The sequence below is a fragment of the Aythya fuligula genome, chromosome 6, assembly GCF_009819795.1.
Source record: "Aythya fuligula isolate bAytFul2 chromosome 6, bAytFul2.pri, whole genome shotgun sequence".
Classification (NCBI taxonomy): domain Eukaryota; kingdom Metazoa; phylum Chordata; class Aves; order Anseriformes; family Anatidae; genus Aythya; species Aythya fuligula.
In genome coordinates, this window is record NC_045564.1 from 19,802,431 (window position 1) to 19,819,464 (window position 17,034).

General features: G+C 41.8%; 1 protein-coding gene across 1 annotated transcript in view; it reads left to right on the plus strand.

The window, feature by feature from the left end:
• Nucleotides 1-5,741: 5,741 nt before the first annotated feature.
• Nucleotides 5,742-17,034, plus strand: part of STK39 (serine/threonine kinase 39) — an 89,093-nt gene continuing 77,800 nt past the window's right edge. The window contains exon 1 of the mRNA XM_032189677.1: nt 5,742-5,965. Coding sequence (XP_032045568.1) covers nt 5,851-5,965 — 115 coding nt within the window. The 5' untranslated portion in view covers nt 5,742-5,850. The remainder of the gene's footprint in view (nt 5,966-17,034) is intronic.

The window sequence follows — 17,034 nt, forward strand, 5'->3', positions numbered from 1 at the left end:
GTTCTATTTTTAATGTGTTAACTGTCATTTTAATCTTGCTGGAGTGGACTACTCATTTCCTACAGGACTTTTGTTTCATACACTATTTCATAGCTTGCCTTGTTACTGGTAAGCTTTGTGAGCTTTGCCTGATAAATACGAAAGGATGTCAATTTCTGACCTTTCCCCTTTGGGTATATTGCCATGTTTCAGTGCTTTCTCAGGCTTGAAGGAATTAAAGCAATCTGGATCTGCAGCTCTGCTGAGAGTGCTTCTGCTCTGTGCTGCTGCTCTGGCTGTTAATGGTGGGTGTAGGGAGCACTCAACATGTGAAGCTCTGGAGGCGTCTTGGTGCTGAGCCCTTGTTGCCGGGGCTGCATGCACTCCAGTGGTGTTTGCAACCCCTTTCCCTCCGAGGTTGAGGAGCTCTGCCCGTCCTCCAAAAGCAGAACAAGCTGCCCTGAGAGATAGGAGCCTGAGCTTTTTATGATGCTTGAGCTAGACTAGGAATCTAGTTGAATTACTCGAGGGGAAACTTAGCCAGGGGCTCTGGACAGCTTTATTTCTCATTTGTAAATCATAATGCTGGAAAGAAATCATAAAATATGAGAAAAGCTTATTTTATTTTTAACTGCCATTTTGATTTCCCAGAAGGAATTGACCACTGCCCACCAGTACTGACTCCAGGTTTTCCATTAGAAAAAAGAAAAAAAAAAGGTAATTTTAAAAGTCGTCATAAATTTCTGTTTAATAGTTGGGTTTCATATACAGGCATACTTACAGCTTTAAGATTACAAAATGATTTCATCTTACATCCCTCAAAGTAAAAGTAAAACATTTTATTTTTAGTGTTTCAATCTCAAGCGCTCAAGCACTTTACAAACGTTGCTGAATTGAAGTTTGTAGCTTTCCAGTAAAGTATGAACTGTTCTTTTCCTGATATTATAAATGGAAAATGTGGAAAGGCTAGGGTCATTTACACAAGCAAAGAATAGCCTTTTATAATGAAGTTATTTGTTTAGGATTTACTGTCATTCCGTAACCATTTAACAAATCTAAAACTGTGCTCTCATTGAAATGGTACCATGTTCTATTCTCCACTTTTGGCCAGTTTCTCATGCCTCTCCAGTTCATCCCCTCTCTCACTCATTTGTCTGCCTGGTAAACTAGTTAATTTTTTTTCAGCTGAACCAAACTGGGAATTAGCAACCAGCCTGATCTCGCTGTGAGACTATGTGGAATCTCATCCTTAGAAAATGCATAATAGTCCTAGTTTTGCTACAGAATTCTTGTACGACCTTTAGCAAATCCCTAAAGCTCTCTGTTTCCAGTTGTAAAATTGAGATAATTATACTCCCCAGCCTTTCAGTATGTGAATATTAATTTATTAATATGCATGAGACATTCATACCCCACAGTCATGAAAGCCATGGAAGCTCCTAGATCAACATATTTATGTTTTTTATTCATCCACAGCCAGAGAGAGTTCATTCCTGTTAAAAGCCTCAGTAACTCAGACACCCCCATAACATCTTAATAATATTAAACTGGAATTCAAAAGCAACATTAATCTTTAGTCCAGTGTAATCTTCATGGTGACTGTATCCTAAATTCATTTGAATCATCATAGCAGAAATTGATATTCTGGCACGTTCCAAAAAGTATATGTTGCTAAAAGGCTACTGTTGTCAATGCATGACTAACTGCTGTATAAATATTCTGAGCGTATACAGAATTCTGAATTTGGAATGTTTGAAATATATAATCATTGGAGCACCATCATGGTGTAGGTGATGAGCCACCAATGCTTATGGTGCCGGACTGAGCCAGTCATTTTTAAACCGGTGATTTTCAGTTTTGGCTGGCTTGGTAACAGCAGCAAGTCAGCTGCAATATGCGTTCTCATGGTTTCATCTCAAAAACTGGATGGGGAAGACATGAAGATATAATTATTTTAATGGTAGTTCTACCATGCAATGCTAGCTGTGACACTGAAGAAATAGCTCGTATGAGACCATCTCCACTCTCCAGCTCTGCAAAGAAGCTTGCATAGGCTCCATTATTATTTTAAGTGACTTCTTCAAAATGCCCATCATGGTCCCTTGAGTTCAGAGCAGTTGAGACTAAGTTGTGAGTATTTTCTGCATCTGTGGCCTGAAAAATCAGATGGTTAAATAAGAAAATACTTAAGAAAAAGGTTTGGCGTTTTCATGAAAGAAAACAGGGCTTCATTCTGTTTCTGATAGGAAAAGCCACTAATCACAGGGGTAGGTGTTGGGGCACTGAATGCACTTACCAGAAAGGCAGTGGAAGCTTCTATTGCAAGGACCAGTAACAGCTTGGTGCATAGCATATGAAGAAATAATTAAAAGGCCAATCTAACTACATAACAATGAATTGCAGCTTAATGATTACTGATTCAACAATCATTAATACCCAGAACACAAAATCTTACAGCCTGAGTTTAAGGAGGAAACTTGCTGAGCTTGCAAAGCTTTACAAAGAAGGGAGGCAGAGGAGAAGAGACACAGACATCAAGGCCTTCAGTCTAGGAAAAAAAAAAAAAAAAAAAAAAGCAACTTGTTTCGTAAGGTCACTATGCCCTGTAAGATACTAATTTCAGGGAGACTTAGCAAAAGCAGAGCTGACACAGTGACTAATGAACCAAAGGTCCCAGTGTATTAAGACCCTTTTTGTAATTCATACTGCCAAAAAGATACTAATGCTTTTTTTGTGTAAGCAAAAACTAACCTAAACTACAAGCTTTTATGAAAGTAAGCATCCCAGTGACAATAATGTGTCTGTTACCTACTTAACTATATATTTACTAGAAGTGAAAGGGTGATTGAAAGCATTTAGTCCCCAGCCATCAGCACCAGCTGCTGTTGTATCAGCCATTGTATTCAATGGTGTCGTTTAAAAGCACAGCCATTCCTCACTCCTATCAAATTAGAGGCTTTCAAACCTAAGGTACAAAATTGCAGGCAGCTGTGCTGTACCATGTGATGGTTATAACTGCAATATTAGGCCAATTTTGGGTGAGAATATGGCTTTGCTTTGCTTGTGTCTCTAAGACAGAGGTGATAGCAAAGATAGCTCTTTCTTGCTGTTTAAGTTTGTGCTAGTTTATATGGTTGTGGTTGCTGTGGTTTATGTGGCAGTAGGTTGTGCCTGCTGTTCTTCCTATTTTTTTCTTCCCTTTTTGTCAGAAAAAAAGGATTGGGTGTGTTTCTAGTGGTATGTGTTATTGTTTGTAACCCCTATTCCTTATGCTTATTTCTGACCTTATAAAGGTATATTTATATATTTACCTATATATTTATATAGGTATTTTTATAAGGCTAACTAATTGGTCACTTGTGTTGCTGTGGACACAAGTATTATTCTTAGTTAAATCCTTCAAACCTACAGATCGAGCCAGAATTATTTTGCTCTGAACACTGTTGTTCTGTCTTCACATGGTACTATGGGGGGGCTACTGAAGGGTATGAGCACTGTCTTAACTCTTTCCTGTGGTGGTCTACAAGCCTTTAAATAACACTAGTATTTTTGTAGGCTGGCTATGTAAAACACTTCACTTTTGAAATCAATCATTGGATGACTCAATCCAGTGGCTTCGAAAATCTGAGTCCTACATTTCTGAAGCACTTGGAAAGACCACACCATGTTCAGATGGGATAGGACTGTTCTGAGCTCTCTTTGACGTCCAGAACACTGACTTTGTGAGTCCTAGCTCACAAAGTCCAGAATCGCGGATATCCAGAATCTCGGATAGCTATTCACTCAATGTTTAAGAAGCATGATCAAACAGTATTTCCTGAACTCCTTTAAGCAGCAGGACTATTCCCGTACATCTCCAGCAGGGGACCTGCTTCCAAAAGGCAGCTGGCCTACTAGCACAAACCAACTGCTTCAAGGTCTTGCTGTTGCTTTCTTTTGTGTTATCGTACTCTGCTCTGGAACTTTGAGTATTATCCAGGTTGCACGGAGCATTTCCCACAGGTCCCTCTGTTTGTTGAGTTGCTATCCTGAAAAATTCTTCCTATAAAAGCTGCTAATTTCAAGAAATTGGGGAGTGCAGGTACTCCCTAGAAATTACCGAAGTTGTGATTTTTGTCCCAGGACTTATAGTGCTATGATGGTGTCAGATATAAACCAGCAGTTTAGCTAGTGAAAGGGCAGGAGCATCACAGGAATTCATGGCTCAGGAACTGAAAACATCCCCCTGCCACCACCCGCAACAGCTGAGTACGGATGGAGAAGCTGGCTGTTTTCCATCATTAGTGAGTAACCCATTTCTCTGTGCTGATTGATTTGCCCTATGCTGTCTTATTTTTTTTCCATGCTATTGCTGGCAGAAAGGTCTTCTCTACTAACAACAAGTTTGTCTAGTTTTGGCATTGAGCTTAATATTGAATGACAATTTAATACTTCCTCTTCCAAGTCATGTTGACCTTTAGTTTTGTGGCAGATAATTTCTAATGTGTGTATATGAAGATATCTGAATTGCTTTTAAAAACTAGTTTGAGGGAAATCATTATTTCAGCACAAAAGCACGCAATAATGATTTTTCTATTACTGTGGGTCGCCATACTGAGCTTAGCTCTTGTCTGTAAGAAAATAGAAGTTCAGTGCACAAATGAGTCCCCATTTGCAAGTTGCTTATGCACCTGTTGAAATGTTAAGCAGTGATTGAAAACCTTATTTTTTATTCTGCTTTCTCAGTAACACGGTAAAATAGATCTTTTCTTTTTGCTTCTAGTTACTAAAAGTCTTTACCAAATAAGCTACATTAAGTTTAGTAAAAGAGGCTCATCCTGAATTGACCTAGGACTGAATTAAGTATTTAACAAGCTACGTGTATCCCTTTGTTATGGCTTTATAGCACACTTCATCATGCTTCCTGACAACTTTGAGATTGGATTTTGATATTAACCAATGCTTGTTCTGAGAAGGTTCCTGCTCACGTTTCCATTATTAGCTCCAATGACCTTAAATTCCTCCTGTAGTAGGAAGTGAAATTTTTAATCTATGATGAAAATCTTTTACCATTCAGATTTCCATAAATCTTTTAATGCAAAGCATTCAAAGTAGGCGTGAGACTGCAGACTGTACAAATAGCTCTCTTTTTCCTAAATTATTTCATAGTAAGTGAAATCTTGCTGGCATTATACAACAGTGGCACTACTGCTAAGAGGGTGGAAAAGTTTAAAAAACAAAATTCCATGGTAATATTAATAGCAGAGAATCATGAGGGATTCTTAAAATCTGATCTTGCATGAGGGCAAGCAGTGGAAAAGGTTAGCTATGACCTCTGTTGGCACATCTGCTGGAATCGCTGGGCAGGGGCTGGCTGCAGGGAGGCCCCGCTACCTGTCCCCAGGGGCCGCCTCGCTGCCGTGCGGAGCCCTCGGAGCCGCCAAACCCCAGCGGCTCTCGGTGCCCTGAACCTCCAACACAACCGTGCGGCAGCAGCGCTGCCGGCAGCAAGGCTTGTGTGCCCGGCCGCTGCTGCTGCTGGCCTAACAGGTGCTCGCCGGCATCCCCGCCGCGGGGCTCGGCTTCCCCCGGGGGTGCGCCCGCGGGGCTGGGCGCGGAGGAAGATGGCCGGGGCCGCCTGAGGGGGAGCCGGGGCCGTGCGAGGGGGGCGCGGGCCGCGCTCCGCCGGCGGCCCAACCGCCGCTCCCCTCAGCGGCGCGGGGCGAGCGGCCGGGGCCGGCGGCGGCGCCCGCCTCTGCCTCCTCCCCCTCGGTGCCCTGCCTCCTCCCTCCCTCCCTCCGCCGGGCGGCCGGGAGGGAGCGCGGCCGAAAGGTGCTGCTGGAAGGGAAGTTTGAAGAAGGTCGCCGGGTGCCTGGGCGCTCCCGCAGCATCATGGCGGAGCCGGGCGAGTCGCCGGTCCACGTCCAGCAGCCCCAGGCGGCGCCCGCCGCCCCGGCCGTCGGCTGGCCCATCTGCAGGGACGCCTACGAGCTGCAGGAGGTCATCGGTCAGTGCGGCGGGGAGCGGAGCGGGGCCGGGCGGGCGGCGGGGGGATGCCGCGGGGGGAGGGGGGGCGGGCGGCCCCCGGCGGGCTGGGGCTCGCTGCCTGCGGCGGATGCGCCCGGCACTGCGGCGGCGCCGCCGGCGGCTGCCGCAAACTTTATCCGCCCGCCGGCGGCGGCCCCGGGGGGCGGCGGCTCCTTCTAGAAACCGCCGCGCCCCGCCCGGTGAGGCCCGGCCCGGCCCGGCCCGGCGCGGGGGGTTTCGCCCCGGTGCTCTGCGAGGCGGCGTCAGCCCCGCGCCGAGCCCCGCTCTCCGCCGGGACCCCGGCAACTCTGCGGATGCGCGGCCGGCCGTGCGCGCAGCTGTGCGCGCATCCGCTCCGATTAGTCGGCATTTTTCCGGTGCTTGGATGGGGGAGGCAGAGCTCGCCCGGAGACCTGCTGCTACATCGCCCTGACTTCCTTTTCGCTTTTCTTGTCGTCTTTCTGGGTTGCTCTTGAGCCCTGTCCTCTCCCCACCAAGCGGTCGCTGTCGCCCGCCATCCACCTCCCCGTGCCCCCGGTCCCGGCCGTGTGCTCCGGGGGTTGCAGCCCGGCTCACCCGGCGCACCCCGACTTTTGTCCCGGTTTGCTGCCAGCCCCCCCTCCGCAGTGGCTTTGTCCGTCTGTCTGTCCGGTCAGTGCGAGTCACACGTGCTCCATCTTCGCCCCATGCGTGTGGAGTTCTGCAGTGTGGCAAGGTGGCTGTGGCTAGCAGTGCGTGGGGCGGGCAGGTGTCTGTCTCCTGATCTCCGCGTTGCTTGTTGCTAATAAACTACTTTGGGAAAACTTGCTTGTGTTTGTGCGTGACGCTTTGAACTTGGAGCAGATGCTGCAGGTGGTAAAAGCCAGATCGGACTGGGGTTGTGGCGTGTGCGTGAGGCCATTTTGATGAAAAAATCCAGGAGCTTTGCCTGGTGATGCTGGTGGTGATCTTTGATATCGCACACCCATTGCTAACCACCGTCAGGCTGAGGACAACCAGAATGCATGTTGGCGATGGGGGCCGCGAGCTGTGGGTACCCAGTTCTGTCATTACGCTGTTTTCCATGAACACAATCCAAAGAGCTGAGAACTTCTTCCTTGAAGTGGGGTGACTTGCTGCTAGCCTAAGTGGTCCAGTTGTGCTTGTCTGCACCTCCTAGGCTGTGAGAAGGGACTAAGGAGGGCAGAGGGTTCAGGAGCTGGGTACCAACAGGTCCAGGGAGGTGACGCACCTGAAGCAGCTCTTGGTGAAGGCCCCACGTAGGCACAGGTTTGTTTCCCAGAGGCTTTCATCTTGCTCAGCATGGGGATGGGTCTAAATTAGCCAAGCAGAAGCAATTCTACTGGTATAAGCTCTATCTTTGCTGAGGAGCGAGTCTCTTCTAAGTGCTTTTAAGAAAAAAGCATCAGAAAGTGTTGGATTAAGCCTTGTCTAGGGTTGCTTAGGGTGTGACGTGAGTCATATGAGTTATTTTAATAGTGGTTATTTTCTCTTGCAGTTCTGCAGAAGGGCTGGGTGAGAGTTCCTGAATGTCTTTCTCCTTTCCACTTATAAAGCCTGCATTTTTTTGTAGTGTAAATCATTTCTAAATAATAATTTTTAAGAATTCATCCATTATAAGGGTAGATGCTCGTTGGAGTCACAAATACCTATCTGAAGGAAACTTTATTGCTTGTTACCTACTAGTGCTATTAGATATCAATATTTCTGCGGTAAAGTGAATGCCTAGTGAGGAAGTTGAGGCCAGGTTGTGTTGAATTGGGTTCTTAGACATAGTGAACTTAGCTGGCTTGAGTTGAACTTTTACTAAGTTCAGGCTACATATGTGACTTTTTTTCTTAAATGCATTGAGGTTTATTTTTTATCATGACAAATCTTATGATTAGTCTTATATATGTATATATACTTGCTTCAACATACTGGAGACCATTAAATTTGGTTGCAATGCTCTTAAAAACAGTAAAACAAACAGTGAATTCCATGCAGTTGACCAAATGTGGGTATAACATTCATCCAACATCTCCAGAATTGTTACTTGAATGAGTTTGGTGAGGGCTTCCTAAAGCAACTTTATATCTGAGGGAGGGAAGAAGGATCCAGCCTGACCTCAGCTCAGCAGCCGTTCCTGTCCCTTTGCAGCAGCCGTGCTAAGGTCAAATGCCTTGTGAATGCGAGCAATACCATGCGCCACCAAAGCAGAGCCCTTCATCTGTGGGAGGCACTGCCCGGCTCTTCCAGAGGGACTGGGTTGAGTCCTCAGGGCTGGCTTCAGGTACAACAGCCCTTTGCCACTTAAATGTGAAAAATAATGTATTGGAGTGTCTCTGTGGGCTTTGCAGGAGGAAAGGTACGCAGGGTGAGGTACTCCAAGATGCTTTATCACAGCACTTCACAAAAGAGTAAACTTTATATCATATGGTAATTAGTATACACGGTGCAAAATGACTTCAATGGGCTGTTCTAAGGGGCATTTAAAAGTTTGTGATGATCATAGGATAAAAAGTTAAAATCATCACTTGTCATATATGGTGTCTCTATCCTGTGGATTTAGCGGGTTAGAGAAATTTTACCCTCTTTATGAGAGTGTGAATGCTTCTTATTGCTCATCTGTGCCTGGCCAAATGTAATTTTGAAAAGCAAGACCACATGGTATGGATGTCAAACAATATGGCTCTTCTGCCTTCCCTTCTCTGTCTGTTGCTTTCTTTGCAATTGTGAGGAGGTTCAAGTGCCTGTGAGAATGCTATCTGTAAGTTGTGCTTCTTAGGAGATGTTATTTCATGTGTGTTTTATTTTTAAGGTTGTTAGCAAGTTCTTTGTAAACTCTTGGTATGCAGTTGCATGATACATTTAATCTGCTGCAACAGGCAGCTGTTGAGAAGATCTCATTGATCTGTCAGAAAACTAGTTCTGCTGGGTTAGTTTTCGGTCAGATCAGGTTCCCTGTTTGATTTGCTGCATGGCTGATCTCATGGAAAGAAGAGGCTCTTCCTATTAATGCCTGTATCCAAATCTTTACTGGGGCAAGAAGAAATTCTGATTGCTGTCTGTAAATGTGTAGGATAGAGTTAAGAGATAAGGAAATTGTTGCATTAATTCAGATGGATATAGGCTGTAGAAACCTACGCATTTAGACATTAAAAGGGGATTCCTGACTGTTCAGATGGTGAGGGTCCAAAGCAGCCTTCCTGTAGGAGTTAGAGATAAAAATGGTAATTGCTATTAAGGGACAGCCAGACTTAATTTCGTGAAGATTTGGGAAATCTTCTTGTGACTTTAATATATCAAGATAAAATGTGCTGTGGATTTTATTTATTTATTTTGTAGCTGGATATGACTTAGATTAAAAGAATAAACAAACAAAATAACAGAGGTAATAAAACCAATACTCTGAGATTTTTTTTCAGTTTGAGTTTATTTCCAAGTAGTCTGGATAAGACAACTGAAATAGATTTGTCTCAATTGCTGTCACGCAAGCAAGGTTTTTTCCTCCTGAGAAGCAATGGAAATCTCCACAAAACAAATGTTTTAATGATAATCAATATAAAAGCATGAAAATTGTGTAGTCTTAATTATATTTGTATTCTTCATATTGTTATGAGTTGTACATCACATGGATGAGGCAAAGTAGCACTAAATTTTTTTTTTTTTTTAATTGATATGAACAAGAGACTTTGCTCTTGGAAAACTGCACTGGAGTTGATGTTCTCTTACTGTCTGTAACTCGGTGTTTGTAAGACTGCACTGATAGTTTGGGGGAAGATTCCGTTAGGGACAAAGAGCCATTAGGATGGCTGCTTGCTCCTCTTACAAAGCAATAATTTCACTTCTCCAGTTGCAACTGATCTGGAGAATTAAGAATCTAGAAAACAGGCAGAATTAATTGGAAAAATAAAGGGTTAGTTCCAAATGATGGATTGTCTTTACATTGGTTGCAGCTCATTAGAAAGCTACTTTAATTGAACTGAGGCTTCCGTCTAGTATTTCTGGTTAGCCTTTCTAACTGAACTCCAAAATATCTTGTCATTTGCTACCTTGTGATGTTCAGTGTTAAGTCAAATGTGTTGGGAGTTTGACTAAAACAGCTTATAGCTCACGGCTGTTCTGCTCATTTTGTAGCCCTTATTGTAAGCGGTCTATGAGCTGCTCTCACATTAACAGCCAAGAGGTCTTTGGTGTTTCTGTGGAATTGAATACTTATTATTTTTTCCCTTGCTGCATGTGTGTTGCTAAAGGCTCTTTGTCTGACAGAGAATACTCCCCTGTTTTTGTTGTTATCAGGGATCTTAGTTTGGCTCTGTAGAGAGGGTCTGATTATGATGCTTAGGAACTGATGTTCAAGTTTGTAAGCATAGTATATGCTGTTTTGAAAAGTTTCTCTGTAGTTAAATAGGTAAAATACAGTACTGTATTTTGTTATTTAGATGCTTGTGCCTCATTCACACTTTCAAAAATTTCTTATCCCTCTGCTTAACTAGCCTTTTTTTTTTTTTTTTTTTTTTTTTTTGAGAATGTTTGGGGTGGGGTGAACAATTGAAGGGCTTTTGAATCAGTCACCTTGGATATTTGCTTTTACAGGGGTTTTTGAAACCCCCTGTAATTCTTGTATACAAAACTGCGTAATTTCATAAGTAATGTTTAATGCTACCTGACATCTTTATCCTAAAACTTTGTCAGAACAAACGTGCGTATTTACCTTAATTCTGATCCAAAGCAAATTACAGTTGTTAACAATAACTCTTAAGTTATAAAGGCAGCATGAGTATATTGTGTATGCGCACATGGAATACAGCATTCAAAACATTCATGATGTGAGTTGAAGTGAACATAGCTTCATACATCTGTAGCTTGACAGGGAGAGTTCATTTTGCAGGTTAAAATTCTACATTTTGGGATATAATTGATTGAGATTTCCTGTCAGCTAATAACCATTTGAAGAAACTAAACAAAAGTTAAATCCTCATTGAGTAATGTAAAGGGGGTGGCTTTTAATTCAGTTGTCAATGTAAAGACTGCCATGGTACAATTAAAAATACCTCTTAGAACATCCTCAGTGCCGTGCTGCAGACAAGGCTGTGCAGAGCACTTAGTTTATTATTTGACATGTCCACACATGATAATAGCAGTGTTGGGGAAAGGAGCTCTGTCTTGACCTTTTTTTTTTTTTTTTTCCAAAGAAAATGAACTTTCTGTACTAGAAATACTGAGATTGGTGACAAAACTGTAGTTTCTGTTATCTTTAAGACAACGGTCTTTAAGTGATTCATTGAGCAAACCTTGCTATTGTAGTAACTTTTAAAATTGTAGCTTATGCAATTGGGATTCAAACTTGTCAGGAAGGTTAGTTATATTGTAATCTGAATGGTATGGAGAGTACATGTTTTCTTCATTTTTGGCTAACTTGCTTTGATTTTGTTGCTATTGCAAGTAACTAGCAAGTCTTGTTTATAATTTGTTAAACAGAAGGGTAAAGGAACACATAATCATCACGCTCAGCATGTCAGCCAGTTGACTGGTACTACATAATTATAACTTACATGAGCGTATGCTGTGTTTCCAGCTCTTGGAATCCGTCTGCCTCCTTTTCACTTGGATCTCGCGTCCCTCTGCTTTCTACCCTCTTCCCCCACCCCAGATTCTTCTGAAAGAGAAGGTCTGGAACTTCAGACCCCAAAAGCCCAGAATTGGCTTGAGTGCTGCAAGAGGAGGAGTTCTGCTGGGAAGTGTGGAAACTTGATTCTTCTTAAGCCATGCAGCCAGGCTTTGCATCTTCAGTGTGGAACAGCTGCTGTGAGCAGCATTGTAAGAACATGCTTTAAAAGTTTTTCCTTCTTTCATGTATCATACAATGTTCTACACTTCAGGTTGTCTGGTGACTTGTTTGGGGAGCTTCTGTGACTCTGTGAAGACAAAGGCAGTGCTGATAAAGGTGGTGGGTTTTCAAGAGCCTATCTGAAGAGACTTCTGATGCAATTTTTCAAGGGTGCTGAGTGTGGCAGTTCTGCTACTTTCTGCAAAGTGAGGCTCAGCAGAAAGCTGTAACTGTCACCATTGTTCATTTGGTTGCTGGTGTGTTCAATTTGCGGCATCGATGGAGTTAATGTTTCTGGTCCTTTGTCCCCAGGTATTTGACTAAGCATGTGACTTCACTCCATGGCTTGGTGAAACCTCACTGTGATAAATTAGCTGTCTCCATTATTCCTTTATCTTTATGATTAACGATTTCTGAATTGTTTTATTAGTCTAATTATTCCTGTGAATATCTACGTGCCTCAGAGGTATTCTGATCAGAAGTAAAATGTAGGTGAAACTCAAGGATGTCGTATAAGGCTGCTGTAATGATTATGTTGCATAGCTTTTAAGCTGAGCTATGCTAATGCACTTGAAGAGAAATGGTGGAATAAAGCAGGTGGAAAACTGGAAGTTTTTCAGTGTTCCTAGTCATGCTTTCAGATAGATGTAGCATGAACCTAAGACTCTTGATCTTGGAGGTCAAGATCAATATTGGATGTCTGAGGTTTTTCTTAATAGAAACAAATGATTATAGCTGTAAGCAAACTGTGTGCCAAGTATACCTGTTTTATGGTACTGGTACAAAAATAGTTAATTGACTATACTGGAAAAATGTTGTGTATTTACCTGCTGATCGTGGTTTCTATCCTGTAAAAGTAATATGGACAAGATCATGGGCTTGGGCTATACCTTTTGTCTTCTGAGAAGGATCATATTCAGACTGAGAAGGATCAAAACTGATCTATAATTTTTATTTTCCCTTCTCACTTCTTTGCTTTGAAGACATTTTGTTATGTGGACTGAATCTAAACTTACTTATTTCTGTTAGCCTCGTGCTTCCAGTCTGAGCTGGAACTCTATTGAAATTAGATTAGAATCACCTGATGAAAATTCAATACTATGATAGCATTTGTATTGCTCCAACTTTTCTATTATTTCATGAGGAATGGAATCAGAAATAGGTAAGTTTTTGCTTGTACTGTGCATCCATGACAGGCTCATTCTAGCAGAACGTATTCTGTTGCAGTGAGCTAGCTAAAGATGCTTTATAGCTCAGCACTGTAATGTTAATTGCAGATCTTCATGACTGCGGTAGCAGAACTGTCTTTGTGTTGGTAGGTTGCTGCTCTCCATTCTCAGAAGAGAATGATGCAGGATGTGGTGACATCCAGAAGACCTAGAAAATAGAGTTGTTCCAAGTGCTTGCTTTCAAACTAAATGAGAAACAATAAAATGTGGCAACTAACTAAATCAACAGCAGTGTTTGTTTGTAGTGCTACTCTGTGCAAGAACATAATTCCTTTAACACCTTTTTTTTTTTTTTTTTTTTTTTTCCTGGGGATGAAATATGGTTCAGCATAGCAAATCTTCTATTTATCCTGCTTGTGTAAGGTGAAGTGGACTTAAGAAGATAACCTGATAAGGGGTCTCTGGTCTGTACAATGAGTACAAGAACTTCCTATCTGGTGTAGCTATGCAGAGCCATTTCCAGGGTGAGTTTTGCCTTCCAAATGTGTTTGCATTTGTATGTATACAGAATAGTGGTTTCTGTACTGATGATGGAAGAACAGGAAGGATGGGATAATCAGAGTCCATGTTTCTCTTCTGAAAATATTTCAACTAAAAATCAGATCTTGAAATTTATCATCACAGAATCATCTAGGTTGGAAGAGACCTTTAAGATCACTTAGTCCAACCTCTGACTTAACACTAAAAAGTCCTCCCCAAAACCACATCACTAAGCTCTATGGAAACTTCTCTTGCCATGTAACATAAAAGTATTTAAAGTTTCTAGTACGAAATATGATTGGGTAGGTTTTGTTTTTGTGTTGTGTTTTAAGGTAGATGTCGTTTAGGAATACCAGACTCTATGCTAGAAGAGTATTGGAGTAAATATCCTTGTATCTCTGAAGTTTTCAAGTAAAAAACTACTTCTGAAGCAGTGCATTTATATCTGGTGTGATAACATGCCAGTGCTGTTGAGGAACATGATTCAAATTAATGGTTAGATTAACATTTTTTAATAGGTAATTTACATTATTTTCTTCTAGATTATTGTTGTATAGATAGCTATAGCTCAAAATTGTCGTTTCTTCCAGATGTTATTCAGAGTGTTATTCTTGGGCTTTGCTTTGAGCTATTCTGAGAACTGAGGGCTGAATAAGGTTTGGACGCATGTTTAAGAAGGAGATTAGAAGAAGTAGAAAATGGAACCCTGCCGGTCATGCCTCAGCTTGGAAAAACTAAACCTGTTCTGGGAGTCTTGCAGTAAAGATTTTCTTCAGCTTTGTACTTCAGGCATGAGCCTGCAAAACTTCAGCAAATCCCTGGCCCCGGAGATCATTAAGGGCCTCAGGGCATCTTTGATTTGAGGCTTAGGGCTGGGACAATGTCTGATGAGAGCCAGACACCAGTAGTGTCAGTTGACAGGGTGAGAGGCAATGAGCACAAAAAGAAACATAAAATTCAATCTGAACATAAGAAAACTTTTTTTTACTGTAATGGTGATCGAACAGTGGAACAGATTGATCAGAGGAGTGGTGGTGTCTTGATCTACGGAGATGCTTAAATCCTGTCTGGGCAACTTGCTGCAGATGACCCTGTTTGAGCAGGGAGGTCGGACTAGGTGATCTCTAGAGGACTCCTTTAGCCTTCAATGATACTCTGGGTCCATGGTTTAAAAGTTTTTGGTGGTATCTTTGTATGAAACAGCAGAAAGATATGCTTAGGGCTTCATTCTTTCAAGGCTGTCACATATCTAGGAAGCAGCTGACATGGGTGTTCCTTAATATTGCTGTTAAGATTTTTCCTATGAAATTTGTGCTGACTCTTCAACCTAAGATAAAACTAGACCTTTAACAACAAATTTGGATACAAAATCTTAAAAGAAGAAAATGTCAGATTTCTCTTTCTTGTCTAGATAATCTTCTTTGGTTTAAGTTGAGATTTATTACCCAGTGTTCTTTTGTTGTGCAGCTGACTGGATGATAAGGAAGTTTATTGTAGCAGCTTTTTCAAATGGATTTAGAAAAAAGCTACCTTTTGTGGCGCTTGTATCCATGCGAAGTGTTTTATGCTGCTTCAGATCAATGAAGGAAAAACAGAATGCCTATGCTGGCAGTCCTTTCTGGAAGGCTAATTAGTGACAGGGGGATCTCTCAGACTTAGTGTAGAAATCCCTTCACAGAATCCCTGGAAACTTTTCTTCGTAATAACAGTTTGAAGTCCGTGGTAGAATGTTTAAAACGTGTATGGGAAGCAATGATGTGAAAAACATACTTTTGAAGTAACCCGATAAGAGAAAAAATATTATTGTCTCAAAACACAGGCAAAATTTCTGAGTTCTGTCAAATGTTGCAATAAACCTCAAGACCTCTAACACGTATTTAAACATTTTTGTATAATGCTATACAAAATAGCATTTGTATATGGATGACAAAGTTGAAAAAGAAAAGTGAGACCTGTTAGGTCATTGATGTAATCTGACTTTATCTCAACATATTACAGCAGCAAAAAAAATGCTTTACACAGATGTTCTTTTGTATGTCTTTTGGCTTTGTGAATTTGATAGCAAGTTGGTGGTACAACTATAAAAGGGGAAAAAAATAAATTACTTAATTGCCTGAAAAAAAAGACATATTGTGAAGATGAATGGATAATGACAGTCAAAATCCATTTTGGTGTTTGAAACATTCTTAAACCAAATCACATTTTTCACTTCAACTTTTTCATGTCTTTTGTTGGGAAAGTGCCAAATGGCTAGGAATCTGTCGGAGTCATTCAAGATGAGCACAGCGTGTCCACATCTCGCCTTATCCCAGGAAGGCCCCAGTTGGGTGTACAACAGGAGGAGGTTAGTTCTGCAGGTTTGTTCTGCAGATTTGATAGGGAGTTGTAACACAGTGTTGCATAGCAAACCTCAAAATATTTCCTGGAGTTTATCTAACAAAATACTTCATCTAACCAGTCCTTTCACTATTTTATTGTGTGTGTGTGTGTATGTGTAAAAATACGAGTTCAAAAAGCAGGGGAAAAATAATTCCCTCTTGTCTCTGGTTTTCTTTTATGTGTTGTTTTATTGCTGACTGTGAATCCCCCTATTTGTCTGCATGGAGAATGATGTTTGGTTCATGCTCAAGCTTGCTGTATCTTGTCTTTAGCACAGGTTGGATCAGGGCTTAAATAGAAATTCTCTTTTAGCTTTTCCCCAATGTATAGTAATTGACATGGATGTTCAGGGTATTTACCTAAGACTGCAGTGGGATCAGAAGTATTTATAGACCTTTATCATCTTTGGAGAGTTTTTTTTTTTTTTTTCTGGATTATTTATGCTATGTGCTTTCAACACATAGAATGGGGTAAGCATTGCTAGGCCTCACACTTTGCATAAACTACTCTACCACAAGAAGTACGTAGAACAACTGGATTGACTAATGCCTCTATTGCCATAATGGTAATGTTCTTAAATGCCTAATTGCAGAACAAATTCATTTTATGTAACTCAGTGAGGAGTTAAGCAAATTAGTTGTGAAGTGATGACCTGGCAGAATTAGCAGTTGTATGTATGGGCCCAGATTTCCTAGGACACTTAGTGTATTTTAAGCGAATTCTGTCAGTGTCCTAACAGACAAGGATAAACAAACTGGTATGCATGTGAATTATAAGAGGAAGGATTTGATTGCAGCCTAAATTAAGAACAAAGTAGACAGGAATTGTAAGCAAGCAGCATTTGCTTGCTTATCTTGAAATGCTTTTGTTCTTAAGAACTGTTGTGTGAAGATGGAGAGAGAAATCGTGAGGTAATTTTGATTTCCAATGTTTTGGATTGGAAGGGACGTTCTAATTCCATCCTCTGTCCCTTCCACCAGACCACGTTGCGCCAAGCCCCATCCAACCTGGCCTTGAACACTTCCAGGGATGGGACATCCGTAGCTTCTCTGGGCGACCTGGTCTGGTACCTTGCCTCCCTCTGAGTAAAGAATTTACTTCTGGTATCTCATCTACCTACCTACCTATCTGGTATCTCACCTACCTACC